Source organism: Heterodontus francisci, chromosome 2 (genome assembly GCF_036365525.1).
Source record: "Heterodontus francisci isolate sHetFra1 chromosome 2, sHetFra1.hap1, whole genome shotgun sequence".
In the NCBI taxonomy this organism is placed as follows: domain Eukaryota; kingdom Metazoa; phylum Chordata; class Chondrichthyes; order Heterodontiformes; family Heterodontidae; genus Heterodontus; species Heterodontus francisci.
This window is the reverse complement of record NC_090372.1, coordinates 24,612,843-24,633,200: the sequence shown is the minus strand read 5'-3', so window position 1 is coordinate 24,633,200 and position 20,358 is coordinate 24,612,843. Positions and strand designations below refer to the sequence as shown.

Sequence of the window (20,358 nt, the reverse complement as noted above, 5' to 3'; positions counted from 1 at the left end):
GTATACATCAAGAAACACAAAAAATTGAGTATAAAAATCAAGAGTGCATAAAAAGATTTATACTCCTATTTACACATTTAGTAATGTGCATTACTTCATATTATAAAGGTTTAATAGCATTTTCAGTGTTCAGTAAATAGTAAGTTCGATAATATTAGAAATAGAATATTGAAGAATATCACAGTAAACTCAGACTGCAGATGTCTCCAGAAAATAACAGACACTCTTTAAAAACATTTTCAGTATTGTGACCAGAAAGCTTGTGTGTATTGCAGCAGACAGCAATTTGCTTGATCGGTGCCCAAGCCAATAAATTCACTATCCACCTCCTCCACTACTGGAACCCTGTGGCTTAAACATGCACGATTGACAGGATTCACTGTGGTTACTTTGGTTCAAGATGGCTCCTGGGCTGGAAGCTCCCTTGCTGTTCAACTCTATCCATGGCCATCTGCTCCCATCCCTAACGTTTTCTCCCCCAATCTGCCCTCTTAAACTGTTTAAATTCCCCTGGCTCTTTAAATCAGTTCATTTTAGCCCTATCTAAAGGCTAACAGTTAGTTTAGTGTATGTTACCTGGGCCCACTGCCCTCCCCCAGCCACACCTGCTCTTTGTTTTCTCAATGAAACTGATCCGGATGAAACTGACGAGCACAGCTGCCGATACTTCAATCTCCGATCCTGCTGTCTTCACAGTCCAGAGTGTCTGCAGCCACGGCAAGTCCATTGAGGTGAAGAAGGAGCAGCGGGACCCGAGAGAAGTCCTGAGAAAAGGTGCCCCGAACACCCAAAAAATGAACGAACGGCCCCCCCGGCCGCAACTTCCAAGCGCCTGCGGGTGATGGCTCGGAGAGCATCTGCAGCGCACTGTCGGCAATGCTGCATGCCTTTATTTAAACCACTGCAAAAAAAAAAACCCTTAGCAAATGTAATCACCTCTAAGTCTGCCAAATGATGCTTCACCTCCCGAAGGACGTGGATGAGCTTTCCGGACGTCGATGGTGGGCACTGAGGAAATGGCTTATTACCTGCACCAGCTTCCCCCTCCCCCCCCCCCCTTCACCCCCGTCCCCTTCCCTGCTCCACCCTCTCAGCTCACCCCCTCACAACCCCGTCCCAGCCCGCACCATCTTCACCCCGCACCCCCTTCCCCACCCCCTCCCTCTACCCCTCCCCCTTGCATCCCCTCCTCCCACCGGCACCATCCTACACCTGTGTAGGGGCCCCAACAACCCCACTGCCTTGTGGGCGTCTCGGGAGAGACCAAGGCTAAGGGAGTAAACCCTAACAGAAAATCCGGAGCGGAACCCCGTAGGCGGTCATGTGTCACCTTTGGCATGTTTCCGGCAGTTCCTGCAGCCATACTGGTGCCAAACGTCGTGTCCTGCACTCCTTTGGACCCCACCAGAAAGGCCGAGAGGGGGGTTTGACGACTGGGCAACTCTCAACCTCCATAAATTTGCCCAGGCATGCGCCATGGAGAGGTCACTCCATAGTTGCTTCACAGCGACTAAAACAACACGGAAGGCAGCAATTACGGGTTATAAGTCCAGATAAATTGGCGTAGAAACTGGGCGCTACGGGTTGCCTTTGTCGGTGGGAGAGGTCATTGCACCTCACTGGACAGCTACCGCCCACCTCAAACCGGGCAGCCCCCGGTCAATAAGGTTCTGTCCCGCCACAGTCTGCCTGCTTCAATGGGTGCTTCGAGCTCAGGGTCATTGCCCGAAAGGTGGACTGATACACCGCACCAAACAACATGAAAAAAGGAAAGAAGGTACCAGCCCTTCGCTTTGCAAGCTGGAACGTCAGAACTATGTGTCCTGGCCTGTCGGAAGACCTTACACAAATCAACAATTCTCGGAAGACCGCCATCATTAAAAACGAGCTCAGTAGATTCAATGTGGACATTGCAGCACTTCAGGAGACTCGCCTCCCCGCGAGTGGCTCTCTAGCAGAGCAAGACTACACCACCTTCTGGCAGGGCAGGGATCCTGAAGAACCAAGACAGCATGGAGTGGGCTTCGCCATCAGAAACTCCTTGCTCAGCATGATAGAGCCTCCCTCAAATGGCTCGGAACGCATACTGTCCATCCGACTGCTCACCACCTCTGGTCCAGTACACCTACTCAGCATCTATGCTCCAACACTCTGCTCCCCACATGAAGATAAAGACCAGTTCTATGAACAGCTCCATATCATTAGCAGCATCCCCAACATCGAACACCTATTCCTGCTGGGGGACTTTAATGCCAGGGTTGGGGCCGACCATGACTCATGGCCCTCCTGCCTTGGGCGCTATGGCGTTGGAAGGATGAATGAGAACGGGCAGAGACTGCTTGAGTTGTGTACCTATCATAACCTCTGCATCACCAACTCGTTCTTTCACACTAAACCCTGTCACCAGGTTTCATGGAGGCACCCAAGATCACGTCGTTGGCACCAGCTAGACCTCATTGTCACAAGGCGAGCCTCTTTAAACAGTGTTCAAATCACACGCAGCTTCCACAGTGCGGACTGCGACACCGACCACTCCCTGGTGTGCAGCAAGGTTAGACTCAGACCAAAGAAGTTGCATCATTCCAAGCAGAAGGGCCACCCGCGCATCAACACGAGCAGAATTTCTCACCCACAGCTGTTACAAAAATTTCTAAATTCACTTGTAACAGCCCTTCAAAACACTCCCACAGGGGATGCTGAGACCAAGTGGGCCCACATCAGAGACGCCATCTATGAGTCAGCTTTGACCACCTACAGCAAAAGTGCGAAGAGAAATGCAGACTGGTTTCAATCTCATAATGAAGAGCTGGAACCTATCATAGCCGCTAAGCGCATTGCACTGTTGAACTACAAGAAAGCCCCCAGCGATTTAACATCCACAGCACTTAAAGCAGCCAGAAGTACTGCACAAAGAACAGCTAGGCGTTGCGCAAACGACTACTGGCAACACCTATGCAGTCATATTCAGCTGGCCTCAGACACCGGAAACATCAGAGGAATGTATGATGGCATGAAGAGAGCTCTTGGGCCAACCATCAAGAAGATCGCCCCCCTCAAATCTAAATCGGGGGACATAATCACTGACCAACGCAAACAGATGGACCGCTGGGTTGAGCACTACCTAGAACTGTACTCCAGGGAGAATGCTGTCACTGAGACTGCCCTCAATGCAGCCCAGCCTCTACCAGTCATGGATGAGCTGGACATACAGCCAACCAAATCGGAACTCAGTGATGCCATTGATTCTCTAGCCAGCGGAAAAGCCCCTGGGAAGGACAGCATTACCCCTGAAATAATCAAGAGTGCCAAGCCTGCTATACTCTCAGCACTACATGAACTGCTATGCCTGTGCTGGGACGAGGGAGCAGTGCCCTAGGACATGCGCGATGCCAACATCATCACCCTCTATAAAAACAAAGGTGACCACGGTGACTGCAACAACTACCGTGGAATCTCCCTGCTCAGCATAGTGGGGAAAGTCTTTGCTCGAGTCACTCTGAACAGGCTCCAGAAGCTGGCCGAGCGCGTCTACCCTGAGGCACAGTGTGGCTTTCGTGCAGAGAGAGATCGACCATTGACATGCTGTTCTCCCTTCGTCAGATACAGGAGAAATGCCGTGAACAACAGATGCCCCTCTACATTGCTTTCATTGATCTCACCAAAGCCTTTGACCTCGTCAGCAGACGTGGTCTCTTCAGACTACTCGAAAAGATCGGATGTCCATCAAAGCTACTAAGTATCATCACCTCATTCCATGACAATATGAAAGGCACAATTCAACATGGTGGCTCCTCATCAGAGCCCTTTCCTATCCTGAGTGGTGTGAAACAGGGCTGTGTTCTCGCACCCACACTTTTTGGGATTTTCTTCTCCCTGCTGCTTTCACATGCGTTCAAATCCTCTGAAGAAGGAATTTTCCTCCACACAAGATCAGGGGGCAGGTTGTTCAACCTTGCCCGTCTAAGAGCGAAGTCCAAAGTACGGAAAGTCCTCATCAGAGAACTCCTCTTTGCTGACTATGCTGCTTTAACATCTCACACTGAAGAGTGCCTGCAGAGTCTCATTGACCGGTTTGCGTCTGCCTGCAATGAATTTGGCCTAACCATCAGCCTCAAGAAAACGAACATCATGAGGCAGGACGTCAGAAATGCTCCATCCATCAATATTGGCGACCACGCTCTGGAAGTGGTTCAAGAGTTCACCTACCTAGGCTTAACTATCACCAGTAACCTGTCTCTAGATGCAGAAATCAACAAGCGCATGGGTAAGGCTTCCACTGCTATGTCCAGACTGGCCAAGAGAGTGTGGGAAAATGGCGCACTGACACGGAACACAAAAGTCCGAGTATATCAAACCTGTGTCCTCAGTACCTTGCTCTACGGCAGCGAGACCTGGACAACGTATGCCAGCCAAGAGCGACGTCTCAATTCATTCCATCTTCGCTGCCTTCGGAGAATACTTGGCATCAGGTGGCAGGACTATATCTCCAACACAGAAGTCCTTGAAGCGGCCAACACCCCCAGCTTATACACACTACTGAGTCAGCGGCGCTTGAGATGGCTTGGCCGTGTGAGCCACATGGAAGATGGCAGGATCCCCAAAGACACATCGTACAGTGAGCTCGCCACTGGTATCAGACCCACCGGCCGTCCATGTCTCCGCTATAAAGACGTCTGCAAACGCGACATGAAATCGTGTGACATTGATCACAAGTCGTGGGAGTCAGTTGCCAGCATTCGCCAGAGCTGGCGGGCAGCCATAAAGACAGGGCTAAATTGTGGCGAGTCGAAGAGACTTAGTAGTTGGCAGGAAAAAAGACAGAGGCGCAAGGGGAGAGCCAACTGTGCAACAGCCCCGACAAACAAATTTCTCTGCAGCACCTGTGGAAGAGCCTGTCACTCCAGAATTGGCCTTTATAGCCACTCCAGGCACTGCTTCACAAACCACTGACCACCTCCAGGCGCATATCCATTGTCTCTCGAGATAAGGAGGCCCAAAAGAACTTTGGCATTTATAACTGAGAAAAACTAAAACAGCAACATCATCGCACCCCCCCTCCCCCAGTCATATTTTACTCCTGTATCGTTGCTATATCAATAGCCTGGAAGAATGCGTGGCCAACAGCAGTGTCTACAGGTAACGCAGAGCTAACTGTAGTTGTTAACTCAATGTATAGTGCTAACAACCTCCACATATCCAAAACCCTAATCCCAACCCACTAACCACAGCAAAAGAATGTTGCAAAAGAGTGTCTTTCATGACATCAAGATGTCCCAATGCATTTCACAGGCACTTAATTATTAAAGTGTAGTTACTATTGGAATTTAGGAAATGAGGCAGCCAATTTGCACACAGCAAGGTTCCACAAACAGCAATAATGACCAGATGATTTAAGTACTGCTGGATAAGGGACACTAGGTAGAACTTGCTCTTCTTCAAAACAGTGTCATGGCACCATAACGTTCGACTGAGAGAGTAGACATGACCTCAGTTTAACAACTTATCCGGAAAGCACCTCAAACAGTGCAGCACTGTCAGTACAGGATTTTGTGTTTAGGTCTCTGGGATTTGAACGCACGACCTTCTGGCTGAAAAGGGAGACTTCAGCTACAGATAACACCGGACAGGAGGAACATGTCCCAAGAAGACGACATTGCCCAGAGTGTGCACCATTCTCTCATCCCTACCTGATTTCGGCCTGTTGCTGGTCTTTGAATCCAGGTAGTCTCTTATCTCCTTCTGCTTGCAGGCGCAGGCGATCTCGAAAGCGGTCATCCCTCCCACGTTGGCCTGATTGGGGTCCGCCCCTCTCTCGATCAGCTGCTGGGCCACGGTCAACTCTCCGTTGAGCGCCGCCAGCATCAGAGCGCTCCAGCCGCCGGGGCGATCGGCCGGCGCGACTCCAGGGTCGGCCCCCCACTCGAGCAACACCCGAACCACCTCCTCGCGGCCTTGTTGCGCCGCCACCATGAGCGCCGTCAGCTCGGCGCGCGCACCCGCCGGCCCCTCCTCCTGGCGGCCAGGCTCGCGCGCGCCCACGTCCACGCGGGCACCGCCCTCCAGTAGGGCGCGCACTAGGCCCACGTGGCCGCCGCGCGCCGCGGCCGCCAGCACGCTGGCTCCCAGCTTGTTGACCGCATTCGCGTCCCCGCCGTTCTCCAGCAGCACGTGAGCCACGCTCGGGTGGCCGAAGCGGGCCGCCTGCATCAGCGGCGTCCAGCCGTAGCGGTTGCGGCTGTCCACCGAGGCTCCCTTCATCAGTAGGAATCGTACCAGCTGCTCGTGGCCGTTGCCGGCCGCGAACTGTAGCGCCGAGTTACCGTCGTCATCCGTGCAGTCGACGGGCACCTGCGTCGCCCTTAAATCTGGCGACTCGCCCGCCTCCTGCCCGCCCTCCTCCTCCGATGGCTCGCGGCTGCCGTCCCGCGCCCCCGGCTCCAACAACCGCCTGACGTTCTCGAAGTTTCCTTCCTCGCAAGCGCGGAACAGCAGCTGGTAGATCGGGGGGATCCCGCACTCCATTCCTAACGCCGAGGGGGCAACGGGAGGAGTGAGCTCCTCCTCACAGCCGCAGCTCGGCCGTCCATCAGCGCCAAGCCAGGAAGCAACGACATCGCTTCGTTGATGGGGTTTTTTGGGTGGGGGAAGGGTTTTGAGGGATCCTACACGCACATTCAAACCGTTTTTCCTCCGCTCCAGTCAACGAATGACAACAACATGAGGTTAGTTTGATTGATGAGCAAAAAAGTAAGGCGTCGAGCTCTTCTGATTGGCACGACACGCGGCCAATCAAGGTCCTTGGCTGCCTCCTGTCCCCGCCTCCGTCGTGTGAATTCATTTTAAGCCTCAGTGCAATGTGACTGGCGCTGAAAGGGGGCGGAGCTTTGGTGTCAAGCAACCGTGTCCATTCTGAGTCGGGGTGTCAACCCAATGGGCGCGATGAGGAGGTGGGCTTATGCCAAGCGTTCATTCATCAGAGCAGCAGTTGTGTTTCTTGATGTTGGATTCGCATCATAATAAGACTGCTGAGACAATATCAGTGAGAGCCGAGAGCGCACGCGCATCATAGCTAATTCAGAAAATTTGCAAGCCGATCACGATGCCAATTTACAAGCAAAATACTTCGGATGCTGGAAATCTGAAATAAAGAAACCAGAAATGCCGAAAATACTCAATAGGTCAGGCAGTATCGGTGGAGAGAGAAACAACATGTCAAAAGCCTATGAAGAAGCTAATTGCCGCATATAACATTGAAATTCTTTGTTTTTACATAAAGCATTGTCTTTAAATAAATGTGCAAAGGCAGTTATTCAGGGCGGAGAGAATGCAGGTGCAAACCAAGCATATTCCTATTAGGAGGAAAGATGGGGTTTTCAAAACTTATGTGATGACAAAGGGAATTGAGGGTAAAATAAAAAAAGTTATGATAAATGTTAGGTACAGAATACCATCAAAAATCAGGCAGCATACAGAGAGTGCAGGAGAAAATTGGAAAAATGTAAGAAGGGCAAGAGAGAGTATGGGAAAAGATTAGCAAGTAAAAAAGGAAAAACATTATTTTTGAGCCTTTAAAAAGTTAAAGACCAATTAGGGACAGAAAAGGAAACCTGTGGAGGCAAAGGGCATGACAGAGGTACTGAATGAGTACTTTGAGTCTGTTTTCACAATAGAAGAGGATGAAGTTCAAGTCAGAATTGGGGGAGGAGTAGTGATATTGTGGAGAGGATAAAAATAGAAAGGAAATGCTAAATATGTTGGCATCAAAGTCAACTGATCCAAATAGGATGTATCCTCAGTTGTTGAGGGAAGCAGGGTTGGAGATAGCAGAAGCTCTGAATGCAATTTTTCAATCATCCCAGGATATTGAAGTAATGCCAGAGCACTGGAGAATTGCAAATTTTACACCCCTGTGCATAAAAGGGGTGAGGGATAAACCTGGTAACTACATGCCAATCGGTCTAACATCAGTGGTGGGAAAACTACGAGAGACTATTGTCAAGGACAAAATTAATTCTCACTTAGAGAAGCTTGGGTTAATAAGGGACAGCCAATATGGATTTGATAAAGGCAAATCATGTCTGACTAACCTAATTGAGTTCTTTGATAAAGTAACAGGTTTGTGAAGGTATCGTGGTAGTTGTGCATATGGACTTTCAAAAAGCATTTGATAAAGTACCTCATAACCGACTTATTCAGAAAATAAAAAGACACGGTATTGAAGGGACAGTATGACTTGGGTACAAAATTGGCTAAGGGTTAGCAGGCAGAAAGTAGCGATGAATTGATGTTTTGCTAAACAGAGAGAAGTAGGCAGTAGGGTCCCCCGGGTTGGATATTAGGACCATTACTTTTCTGTTTTCCATAAATGGATTTGGGTATAGTGAGTACAATTTCAAAGTTTGCAGATAATACAGAACTTGGCAAAATAGTAAATAGTGAACAGGGCAGCAGCAGACTTCTGGAGGCCACAGACTGGTGAAATGGGCAGACACATGGTAGGTACAATTTAATACAGATAAGTGTGAAGTGATGCATTTTAGGAGAAACAACATGAAGAGGCAGCATAATCTAAATGCTACTATTTAGTGGAGTGCATATTCACAAATCTTTGAAGGTGCAGGGCAGGTTGAGAAGGCAGTTAAAAAAGCGTATGGGATACTTGGCTTTGTGAATAGGGGCATTGAATAAAAAACAAGGAAGTCATGTTAAATGTTTACAAATGTCTGGTGAGGCCTCGAGTGGAGTATTATATACAATTCTGGGCATCCTGTGTCAAGACTCTGGAAAGGGTACAGAAGAGGTTTACCAAGCTGGTATCAAGTATGAGGGAGTTCAATTATGTGGGGAGATTGGAGAAGCTGTGATTGTTCTCCTTATACCAGAGAAGGTTAAGGTGAGACATAATAGAGGTATTCAAAATTATGAAGGGTTTTGATGGACAAGGAGGGAGAAACTGTTCCCTGTGGCAAGTGGGTTGGTAACCAAAGATCATGGACATACATTAATTGTCAAAAGAATAAAGAGCGGGGAAGTTATGCTGGAACTGTATAAAACACTAGTTAGATCACAGCGAGAGTACTGCTGTTCTGGTCACACGAAGTATGTGATTGCAGAAGAGGTTACAGAGGAGATTTATGGGGATGTTCGATGCTCATTAGCTTCTTTTTTAAACGCAGGATTCAGATTTTTAACTCTGCATGCATAAGTTTCCTGGAACTTGCCAGGTAAAACAAGGCAAGGGGACAGGAGAAATAGATGGGACTGAGCACTTTACAAGCAAGAAAGGGTTTAAATACTGAGATGTGACAGCTGCCTCCTTGCCTAAGTGAAAGGCTTTGCTCACAGGACTTGTTCTGAGAATATGCTTTCACTGCTTTGGAGGTGATTTCTACTCCCTTGGAGTTTTTTGCTTTTGATCTGCACTTCACAGCTGTGCACCTTCATACTGGGGTTGCCGGGGGTGGTGGGTTAGTGTGATCTATGCAGATCTATCTTGGATCTCAGATGAGGAGCAAGAGAAGTAGCAGCTACACCTTCAGAAGCAGCAACCTTCTCCTCAACCAGCTCCCATTTTTAAAAAATTTGTTCATAGGATGTGGGCATCACTGGCAAGGCTGCATTTATTGCCCATCCCTAATTGCCCTTGAGAAGGTGGTGGTAAGCTGCCTTCTTGAACTGCTGCAGTCCATGTGGTGTAGGTACACCCACCGTGCTGTTAGGGAGGGAGTTTCAGGATTTTGATCTAACAAGAGTGAAGGAACGGCGATATAGTTCCAAGTCAGGATGGTGTGTGTCAGACGATGGTGTTCGCATGCAGCTGCTGCCGTTATTCGTCTAGATTGTGGGGGTCGCAGGCTTGGAAGGTGCAGTTGAAGGAGACCTGGCAAATTGCTGCAGCACATCTCGTAGATGGTACACACTGCAGCCATGGTGCACTGGTCATGGAGGGATTGAATGTTTAAAATTGTAGCTGGGGTGCCATTCAAGCAGGCTGCTTTGTCCTGGATGGTGTAAATCTTCTTGAGTGGTTTTGGAGCTGCACTCGTTCATGCAAGTGAGGAGTATTCCATTACACTTCTGACTTGTACCTTTATAGATGGTGGAAAGGCTTTGGGGAGTCAGGAGGTGAGTTACTCGCCACAGAATTCCCAGTCTCTGACCTGCTCTTGTAGCCACAGTATTTACGTGACTGCTCCCGTTAAGTTTTTGGTCAATCATGATCCCTCCGGGATATTGATGATGGAGGACTCAAGTTGGCATTGCCGTAGAATGTCGAGGGGAAGTTGTTAGATCCTCTTTTGTTGGAGATGGTCATTGCCTGACACTTGCCACTTATCAGCCCAATCCTGAATGTTGTCCATGGTTTTCTGCAGGTTGCTTCATTATCTGAGGAGGTCCGAGGGGATAAGCACAGAGCTCCAGCTTGCAGGAGGCGATACCCTCAACACAGGGTGTACAGGAAGAGGATAAGGTTCCTGGACGTGACTGAGCAGCAGTGCCTCAGGAGGATCAGACTTTCCCCATCAGGTGGTTGCTGACATTTGCAGTTTCCTGGAAAAGACCTCCTGCCAAGTGGACCACATGGATGCACATTACCAGTGGCAGTCAAGTTCACCACAGCCCTTAGTTTCTTCGCCTTTGGCTATTTCAGTGGATCTGCTGGTGATATTTGTTGAATCTCACAATCTACTGCCCTTAAGTGCAACTCACAGGTGACTGGTGCTATGTGTGCCAGTACATTATGTGCACATCACTACTGATGAGGCCAGTCAAAATGAGCAGGCTCTCAGATTTGCTGCTGTGCCTGGGTTCCCACAGGTTCAGGGAGTTATAGATTGCAGAGATGTTGCAATCAAAGGTGCCCCAGGTCACCCAGAAGTATTCATCAACCAAAAGGGATTCTACTCCATCAATGTTCAACTCATCTGCAACCACCAAAAGATCATCATGCATATCTGTGCAAGAAACCCAGGGAGCTGCCATGATGTGTTCATCCTGCGCCAGTCAAGTCCTCCACAGATATTCACACCTCCAAGCAAAATCAGCAGATTGTTCCGTGGAGACGAGAGCTAACCTCTAAGGACGTGGCTGAAGATGTCTGTAAGGAGCCTTACCACTGATGCCCATGAAAGATACAATAGAAGCCACATGAGCACCAGAGTTGTAATTGAGCACCCAAGTGGGATGCTAATGATGTGTCTCAGATGCCTTGATAGATTCAGTACACACCAGCCAGTGTTTACAGAATGATAATGACCTGCTGAGCTCCAGGAGAAAGAAAATGATGAGCACTCTGCATCTTGGGAGGAGCAGGATGAGCCTGATGAGGCAAGGGCACCTGTCGCCGCACACTTAGCTGCCAGGGATACCTGGGAGGAACTGATTCAGGCATGCTTCAGTTAATCTGAGATAGTGTAGCCAATTGGCACACCAATCCCAAACCCTGTGTGCCTCCCCAAATTCCAGCTGCTGTCCCCCAGCACAAAGCAACAATTCATCCTTCTCACAGACACCGATTGCTCATCTTTTACTCTAGTCCTACCATCCTTCACAAGGCAGAAGGCCAGTTGGCAGGCAAAATGGAGAAGGCAGGACAATGGAGCTTTGAAATAAAGTTTATGGTTCATAAACATGAAACAGAAATGTGCCAATGCAACACAGTGTTAAACACCCAAGTGAATATCCTTGTGCAACTATAAAATCTTACTGTCCTTTTTCTGGACTCCTGCTGAGTGCAATCCCTGTGGCTTCAGCTAGAGTGTCATCTGTGGCTCAGTTGGTAGCACTCTTGCCTGATTCACAAGGTAATAGGTTCAAGTCCCACTCCAGAGCTTGAGCACAAAAATCAAGGCTGACACTCCAGTGCAGTACTAAGAGAGCGCTGCACTGTTGGAGGTGCAGTCTTTCGAATGAAATGTTAAACCGAGGCCCCATCTGCTTACTTGGGTGGATGTAAAAGATCTCATGGCACTATTTCGAAGAGTAGGGGAATTATCTTTCATGTCTTGGCCAATATTTATCTCTCAAGTAACATCACAAAAAACAGATTATCACATTCTGTTTGTGGGAATTTGCTGTGCACATACTGGCTGCCATGTTTCCTGCATTACAACAGTGACTACACTTCAAAAAATACTTTATTGAGACGTCTGATAGTCATGCAAAGGTGTTACATAAATTGAGTCTTTTTGTTTTAGGGGCAGGCTGCTCATTTTCGTACTTAGATGCTGTTGGCTGACATCTTGTGGGTTCTGGAGCCCATGAGAGCCCCTCCAAAGACTGCCCCACCTACACCTGTGCAGGGGCTGACTTGGCCATAGGGTTAGGATGCAGTATGCGGGGCTCTGACTGAGGTGGGGCCAAGGACTGAAGAGTTGAAACACTTTGAGCAGAGTGTCCACTTCCAAGTCCCATTTCTCCATCTTCCCTCTAATGGCATTCACACCTCCCAGCTGGGTTCCTCACATGTTGCTGGCCTTTCCCCTCTGTGAGCAGATCTGAAAGATTAAGCTCAGACCTTAGTGTGCAGATTAGCTCCACCCAAACAATGGCTGGGAAACTCCAACGTAAAGCAGGAACTTGGACTAAGTCCAGGTCTAGTTTGTGGTCTTCCTGATGCACTCCCAATATAAGCTGCAGAGATTTGGTCCCAAAAATGTTCATATTATAGTATCTTCTGCATCTGCATTACCTCGCTGATCATGTAAGTACATGTCAAGTCCTTCAGCCAAGAAGGTGGTGGTGTAGATAGTCAGTTCACAATTGACCAATCTAATATTTCTAATTTTAGTGTGAATGCAAAATAAATAAGTGCAATAATGTGCTTTTTATTTCCTACATTTTAAATTATAAGGCACCAGACTGCTTTGATTCAAATAAAAATGGGCAAAGCATTGTGGAGTTTAGCATTGTATACTTAGTTTACTTTTTACTTCAATGTAACAGCAAAACTGTGGTTTTAGAATATTCAGAATTTTTATAGTATAATTTAAGTATTGCAAAACTCCAAGAGGTGACCCTGGGGGTGATTAATATGCTGTAAGTAGATTCAGTGTTCCTGAGCAATGAAAGTGAAAAAATAAGTCAACGTTCGAATTTGGTACCACTCTTAATTTAGTCAGTGTGTCTGCTCACAAAGAGAAAATGGCTACTCGATAAGGTATAATGTGATTGCTGGTACTTGTGGAGCTATATCCCACCAAGAATGGGCACTTTATGCAGTAGAGAGGCAAATGGAGCAAATGAGCTGAACAGCAACTTACATAAATTTTAAAAACACAAGAAGGCTTTTAATATATAATATAAAAGCAAGATGCTGGAAATCTGAAATAAAGACAAGAAATGCTGGAAATACTCAGCAGGTCTGGCAGCATCTGTGGAGAGAGAAGCAGAGTTAACATTTCAGGTCAGTGACCGTTCATCAGAACAGACTTCTTTTCATGTTTGGTGACATTTTTGGTAATTATTGTGGCTATGTGGTGTCGTTGACAGACCTGTTTTTTTTTCTTGTTGGACAAAATTTGAATATTGGCATAAAAAAGCCTGGGTAAGGTTATACATATAGCATATTTACCTGATGTCTGTTGTGTATTTGGGTGTTGCAGTAATTGGAATGGAGCAAATCTATAAGGAAAAGAACTTCAGTTTACTTTGTCTCTATTTTCTTGCCTCCTCTTAAGGAGTTGACTATTTGCTGTTGTACACTTCCTCTTGGCATGATTTTATATGTGGACCTTCACAGTGATTGTCAGCAAACAGTTTGACTGCAGGAGATGGGGGTCATCAGTTTTGCTTCACCCAAGATTTATATGCACACACACTTTCCAGTAGGATCTATTGGAACATGACCAGGAGCAGGAATGCTGACCAACTTCTCCTTGCCTCCTCAGGTAGATGGAGACCAGCTGCGGCCCCTGCTGCGATCTGTTGTCTTCGCACAGAACGGGGATTGAAAATGAATCTATATGGATCAGCTACTGACAAGATGAACACAGAGAAGTTTAGAATGCTTGTTTAATTGGGTTTCTAAGAGAATTATTGTCATGGCAACTGCCATAAGACCAAAGATATTTGCTGCATTTCCTATATAAAAAATATTCTGTCAAATGCAACCATCATGATAGTTTAGCACATTAAATCTGGGGTCTGAGAGCGTTGCTATCTTTTTAGTTTATTTTCAACCGCAAATGTTGCCCAATTTTTCAGATTGGAGGGTGAAAAAAATAATTGGTTAAGGTGGAAGCATATGCTGGATATATGCGTTCCTGATGGGAGAACCTGTTTGAGGAATATGCAGAGTAAATACTAAGGCTGCAGTCCAAGCAGGAGAGAATCGATGTCATGGGAAATGTTTGCAAGAGACTGCACTAGCATGCGCTATTTCTTTAAAGGCGCTGTTAAGAGGCTTTAATTAGAGTCTTATTTATTTTTTGTAAACTACATGTTTCATTGGAATGTTTAGCCATAGCATTTTCCAACAGAATACATTTTTGCAATCTTATATACAATCATAAATAAAAGTACAAATTGCAACAGTATTACACCAAAGGATTGCGAATAGGATAACCTGTTTGGGATCCTGATTCCAAAATGGTAGGTCTGGCTGTCATGTGAACAAAATTTCTGTGTTAAAGCAACTGCTGTAGATGTTCCCTAAAATGATTAGTGAGTACATACATTGGTGACTGAGGTGCATAACCAGGTTTGGTCCCTTGTCTAAGTTAGTTGTATTTATCTAGCTTCTTCTTGAATACAACTATGCTATTTGCATCAGCTACTCCTTGATCTAGCAATTTTCACATTTGAACCACTGTCTTGGTAAAGAAGTTTCTCCTGAATTCCATATTGGAGTTATGAGTGACTATCTTATATTTATGATCCTAGTTTAGGATTCCCTTTCTAGCAGAAACATTTTCTCTTTCTCTACCCTATCAAACTCCCACATAATTTTAAAGACGTCTTTTAGGGCACCCCTCAGCCTTCTCTTTTCTTAAGAAAACAGCTTCAGCCTTTTTTCCCATTGGCTGGCAAGAGGACCCCATTCCTCATGGTCACCTATTTATTCCACAGAGCTCTGCAGCATAATCTGGGAGTAGCACTTGTCTTGGACGGTATAGACAAAGTGTACTTTCCCTTTAAGAGGTACAGGGAGTATTTAAATATCGGAACTCTCGCCGGATTTCCTAGTCCCTCGAGGCGAGCTGCCAATAAATGGTGCAAGATTGCTGACAGCTTGCCCTTGTGTTTCTCCTCAATGTCATCAGAATTGTGCCAGAGATACCCCATCTATTTTGGGCACAACCTGAAAATTGTCCCAGAGTGCCTTTGTAAACAATTTGAAGGGATGATATATGCTCCGCGTTACACATATCAATGAAAGTAGCCTCATTTAATCCACAACTGTGAGCCTATATTGATTTTTCTTTTTTTTTTACTATTTGTCAATTTCAGTGCATTTAATGTTCCCATTCAGTTTCCAACGCTGCAGGCTAATAGCTTATGGATTTGTAGACTATGCAGCAGTGGTTTGTTTGTTGCCTTATCTTGGTATCAATTATTTTCTAAAGCATAAAACTGGAAACTTTCAGTATGTAGATATACAGCACACCCTTTGACAACTTTCATGAAAGGAACAATGTAAAGGAAAATAAAAATCTTTTATTTATAAAGCATTTTTCACATGCTCGTGATATCCCAAAATGTTTTACAGCTAATGATTTACTTTTGAAGTGTAATCACTGTTGTTTTGTAGGCAAATACAGCAGTTAATTGGCTCTCAACAAGGTCCTACAAGCAGTAATGAGGAAAATAACCAGCTAGTGTATTGTGATGTTGGTTGATAAATATTGGCCAGGACACGAGAAGAATTCCCCAGCTCTTCTTTGAATAGTACCTTGGGATTTATATGTCCACAGGAACTAGCAGACTGGGCATCAGTTTAATACCTGATCCAACAAATCTCAGCTTTGATTAAAGTGCTGAAGACCTGGAGTGGGACTTGAACTCATAACCTTCTGGTTTCAGAGGCAAGAACACTATCGCTGACTGAGTTCAACCGAGACACTATTACTTATAAACAACTTTACGTGTACTTCATTTAAAGTAGGGCTCATAACAAAAAGGAAAATCAAGTCAAACATAGAGGGGGAAAAGGAAAAGAGAATGTATGAAGGAAGATTGGCAGGTAACAAGAAAAGGATTCTCTAAGCACATGAAAAGAACAGTGTTTTGAAAGCTGAACTTTGTCATATGGTTATGTTTTAAAAGCTGCGATCTTTAATGCATTGTAAAATCTGCCCAGAGACAGGCCAGGCGTCTTGGTTACCATGAGAACAAGGAACCCAGATCAAAGACCCTCTTGAAAGCAGGATGCAAGGTTGTAACACCTAAAGGAAATTGGGTTTCACTCGCCAAGTCTCACAGGTTGCAAACAGAGCCAAAGGCTCTAAAATGCAAATTTGATTTGCAATTTTTAACACCTTGAAACAAAGGAAGGCGCAGGTGGTTTTGCTGTGGTTAGACCTGTACACAAAAAGCAGGACAAATCCAACCCGGCCAATTACCGCCCCATCAGCCTACTCTCTATCATCAGTAAAGTGATGGAAGGTGTCATTAACAGTGCCATCAAGCAGCACTTGCTTAGCAATAACCTGCTCAGTGACGCTCAGTTTTGGGTTCCACCAGGGCCACTCAGATCCTGACCTCATTACAGCCTTGGTTCAAACATGGACAAAAGACCTGAACTCAAGAGGTGAAGTGAGAGTGACTACCCTTGACATCAAGACAGCATTTGACCAAGTATGGCATCAAGGAGCCCTAGCAAAACTGAGGTCAATGGGAATCAGGGGGAAACCCTCCACTGGCTGGAGTCATACCTAGCGCAAAGGAAGATGGTTGTGGTTGTTGGAGGTCAATCATCTGAGCTCCAGGACATCACTGCAGGAGTTCCTCAGGGTAGTGTCCTAGGCCCAACCATCTTCAGCTGCTTCATAAATCACCTTCCTTCAATCATAAGGTCAGAAGTGGGGATGTTCGCGGATGATTGCACAATGTTCAGCACCATTTTTGACTCCTCAGATACTGAAGCACTCCGTGTAGGAATGCAGTAAGAGCTGGACAATATCCAGGCATGGGCTGATAAGTGGCAAGTAACATTCACGCCACACACGTGCCAGGCAATGACCATCTCCAACAAGAGAGAATCTAACCATCTCCCCTTGACATTCAAGAGCTTTACCATCGCTGAATCCCCCACTATCAACATCCTAGGGGTTAACATTGACCAGAAACTGAACTGGAGTAGCCATATAAATATGTGGCTACAAGAGCAGGTCAGAGGCTAGGAATCCTGAGGCGAGTAACTCACCTCCTGACTCCCCAAAGCCTGTCCACCATCTACAAGGTACAAGTCAGGAGTGTAATGGAATATTCTCCACTTGCCTGGATGGGTGCATCTCCAACAACACTCAAGAAGCTTGACACCATCCAGGACAAAGCAGCCCGCTTGATTGGCACCCCATCTACAAACATTCACTCCCTCCACCACCGACGCACAGTGGCAGCAGTGTGTACCATCTACAAGATGCAATGCACCAAGGCTCCTTAGACAGCACCTTCCACACCCGTGACCTCTACCAACTAGAAGGACAAGGGCAGCAAACACATGGGAACACCACCACTTGCAAGTTCCCCTCCAAGTCACACACCATCCTGACTTGGAACTATATCGCCGTTCCTTCACTGTCGCTGGGTCAAAATCCTGGAACTCCCTTCCTAACAGCACTTTGGGTATACCTACCCCAAATGGACTGCAGCGGTTCAAGAAGGCAGCTCACCACCACCTTCTCAAGGGCAATTAGGGAAGGGCAATAAATGCTGGCCTGGCCAGCATCGCCCACATCCCATGAATGAATAAAAAAGAAGACTTATGGACTCTGACAAATGTAAAAGGCAAATGACTATTGACTTGATCTAGATCAGGGTTGTCCAACATCAGGATCTGGCACGCCAACGGTTTCTATCTGGCCTGCCAGTGTAAACTGTATCTGGGGCCATTGCTCATCCTCACTCGGGGTCTGTGACTGGAGATGGGAAATTTCCTTTTGTCGTCTTCTTGCAGACCGGCCTTTTTAAAAACATTGCACTGTCAGTTTCACAGCTGACGGCTGCTGAAGCAGGAATGCTCTTCACAACATCGGACAGATTTGGGACTTTCTGGCGGGCTTTTTATAAAAGTTGGAAAATCCCAAATCTGTCCAAAGTTGGGAAGTGTGAAACTGACCAACCACAAAGCTGCTGTCCTGAGTGCTCCCGCTCCCTGCAACTGTCAGAGAAGAGGGTGGGGGGGGGGGGGGGGGTGGAACAGAGAGGGAAGAATAAAGAGAGGGAGGGGGGGAACAGAGAGAGAGGGCGGACAGAGAGAGATAGAGGGGAACATGAGAGAGAAAGGGGGGCAGGGACAGGGGGACACAGAGCAAGGGGGAACAACACAGAGAAGGGGGAACAACGCAGAGAGGGGAACACGGAGAGAGAGATCAAGATCACTTCCGACAGAGGGATATCTATCCAAATACTCCGCATCGCTACAAGTGCGCAGGCAGACATTGACTACTTGTGCAAGCAAAAAAATGCCAGGTATCGTACTAAATCAGTTTCCAACATAGTGATGAGAAAGTAAGTCAATAAATTAATCTTCTCATTTAAAGCTTCTTCACAAGATGCATATTTGTTGTTGCTTTGATTAATAGTAAAAAAAACTTTTTAATGCCTTTATCTTTCTGAAATTGTCTCCCCATGTAAGACAAAAATTGGAATGTGCCCCCCCCCCCCACCCATGCGAAAACCCTGATCTAGATAAATTTGAAAGGCTTTCCAAGGTCTGGAGGCTGAAAGGAAGAAACAAAGGCCAGCAGAGGTCTGCAACCTAAAGAGAGAGAGAGAAACAGCTCTCTCCGATCATTGATACAGCAAAAGGCTGCTAAGATTTGAACCCGGTTCGAAAGTTGAGGTTTGCAGAGGAGAAAAGCAATGGGGTTACCAGAGATTGCCTTTTAACTGCAGTCTAGTGAGTGAAGAGGACATTGGCTTTGAGAAGGACACTAGGAGATCCAACCGATTGCAACTGGGAGGAGTTGGAATTTTTAACTGCAAGGATATCTTTTTGATGAGAACACTGGAACATATAAATGTGGTTTGGGGTTTTTGACTGTGTTACTAAGTTAATGGGAAATACCTTTCTCTGTAATTTAGTGTATAAGCTACCCATTAAGTACTATTTATTTAATATTGAGTTTTAGTTTAGTTGTCATAGTAAATGTCTTAAAATGTGAAATCTTGTGTAATTCTTTAATCAGTCTGGGGAGTTCGTATCTCCTGTTTTAAAGTTAACAGTCTACACAGGTCATAACAAATTGAGGGCTTGTGCAGGATTCAAATCATTCGCGATTAGGCTGTAAAACAAGTACACTGGAATTTGCTAGAATTAAACCAATAAGATTTCACAATTACTTTTGCTGTACTCAAAGAAAAGTCAGCGTGTTTACTTTTAATGCTCAAGATTTTGTGAAGAGAGAAGATTTGACTGTCAAAGACTTAGCACAGTTAACAGTGGATGCGGTAAAGGCAGTAGCTGAGTGCGTGGGGGTTGGTTTCAAATCAAAAGTTAAAAAGGCAGAAATTGTTGAAGTATTGGCTCAGCATTTTAACCTTGAGGAGGAAAAGAGAAATTTTGGTAGCACTCAGATTGAATTAGTTAGAATTCAGTTACAAATGAAGCAACCGGAACTGGAAAAAGAAAAAGCGCAGAAGAAGAAAGAGAAAAGGAAAAGAAAGAAAAAGACAATTACAATTTGAAATGAGAAAATTTGAATTTGAATATCAAAGAGAAAGGGAGGAAAAAGAAAGAGACAAAGAGAAAGAGGTGCCAGGAAATTTGTACTAGACAAGGAAAAGCTTAAATTACGCAAACAGGATGTGGGGTGGCAGGAAGTCTTGAGAATGAATCAGATTTAACTCATGGTTTTGATTTGGCAAGGAATATTCACTTGGTACCTAAATTCAGTGAGGAAAGAGTTGAAATGTGTCCTTTGAAAAAATTGCTACGAAGCTGCAGTGGCCGAAAGAAAATTGGACAAATTTACTGTAAAATGTGTTTGTGGGAAAAGCATTAGAGGTATATTTAACGCTCTCAGAGGGACAGTCAAGTGGCTATGAAATGATGAAAACTGCTTTTCTCAATGTTTATGAATTGGTACCAGAGGCTTACAGACAGAATTTCAGGAATTAAAAAAAACAGGGCCAGACATATATGTAATTTGCTAGAGAGAAGGAAATGGTGTTTGATAGGTGGCATAAGTCAAT

The 20,358-nt window shown here is 45.9% G+C and overlaps 1 protein-coding gene and 1 long non-coding RNA gene across 3 annotated transcripts in view; one reads left to right on the top strand and one right to left on the bottom strand.

Annotated features, from left to right (window-relative positions):
• LOC137383197 (ankyrin repeat and SAM domain-containing protein 6-like) overlaps window positions 1-6,796 on the bottom strand; it is a 47,435-nt gene extending 40,639 nt beyond the window's left edge. The window contains exon 1 of one of the 2 annotated variants that reach the window (XR_010977351.1): window positions 5,688-6,796. Coding sequence is in view for 1 of the 2 variants with exons in the window: in XM_068055670.1 (XP_067911771.1) it covers window positions 5,688-6,522 (835 nt within the window). In the remaining variant the exon portion in view is untranslated. The remainder of the gene's footprint in view (window positions 1-5,687) is intronic. The other variant, XM_068055670.1, reaches the window with a different exon arrangement.
• LOC137383223 (uncharacterized) lies at window positions 5,984-15,668 on the top strand. The gene is made up of 2 exons (XR_010977358.1): window positions 5,984-6,722; window positions 13,890-15,668. It is a non-coding gene; the product is annotated as an uncharacterized lncRNA (long non-coding RNA).
• The last annotated feature ends 4,690 nt before the right edge of the window (window positions 15,669-20,358 follow it).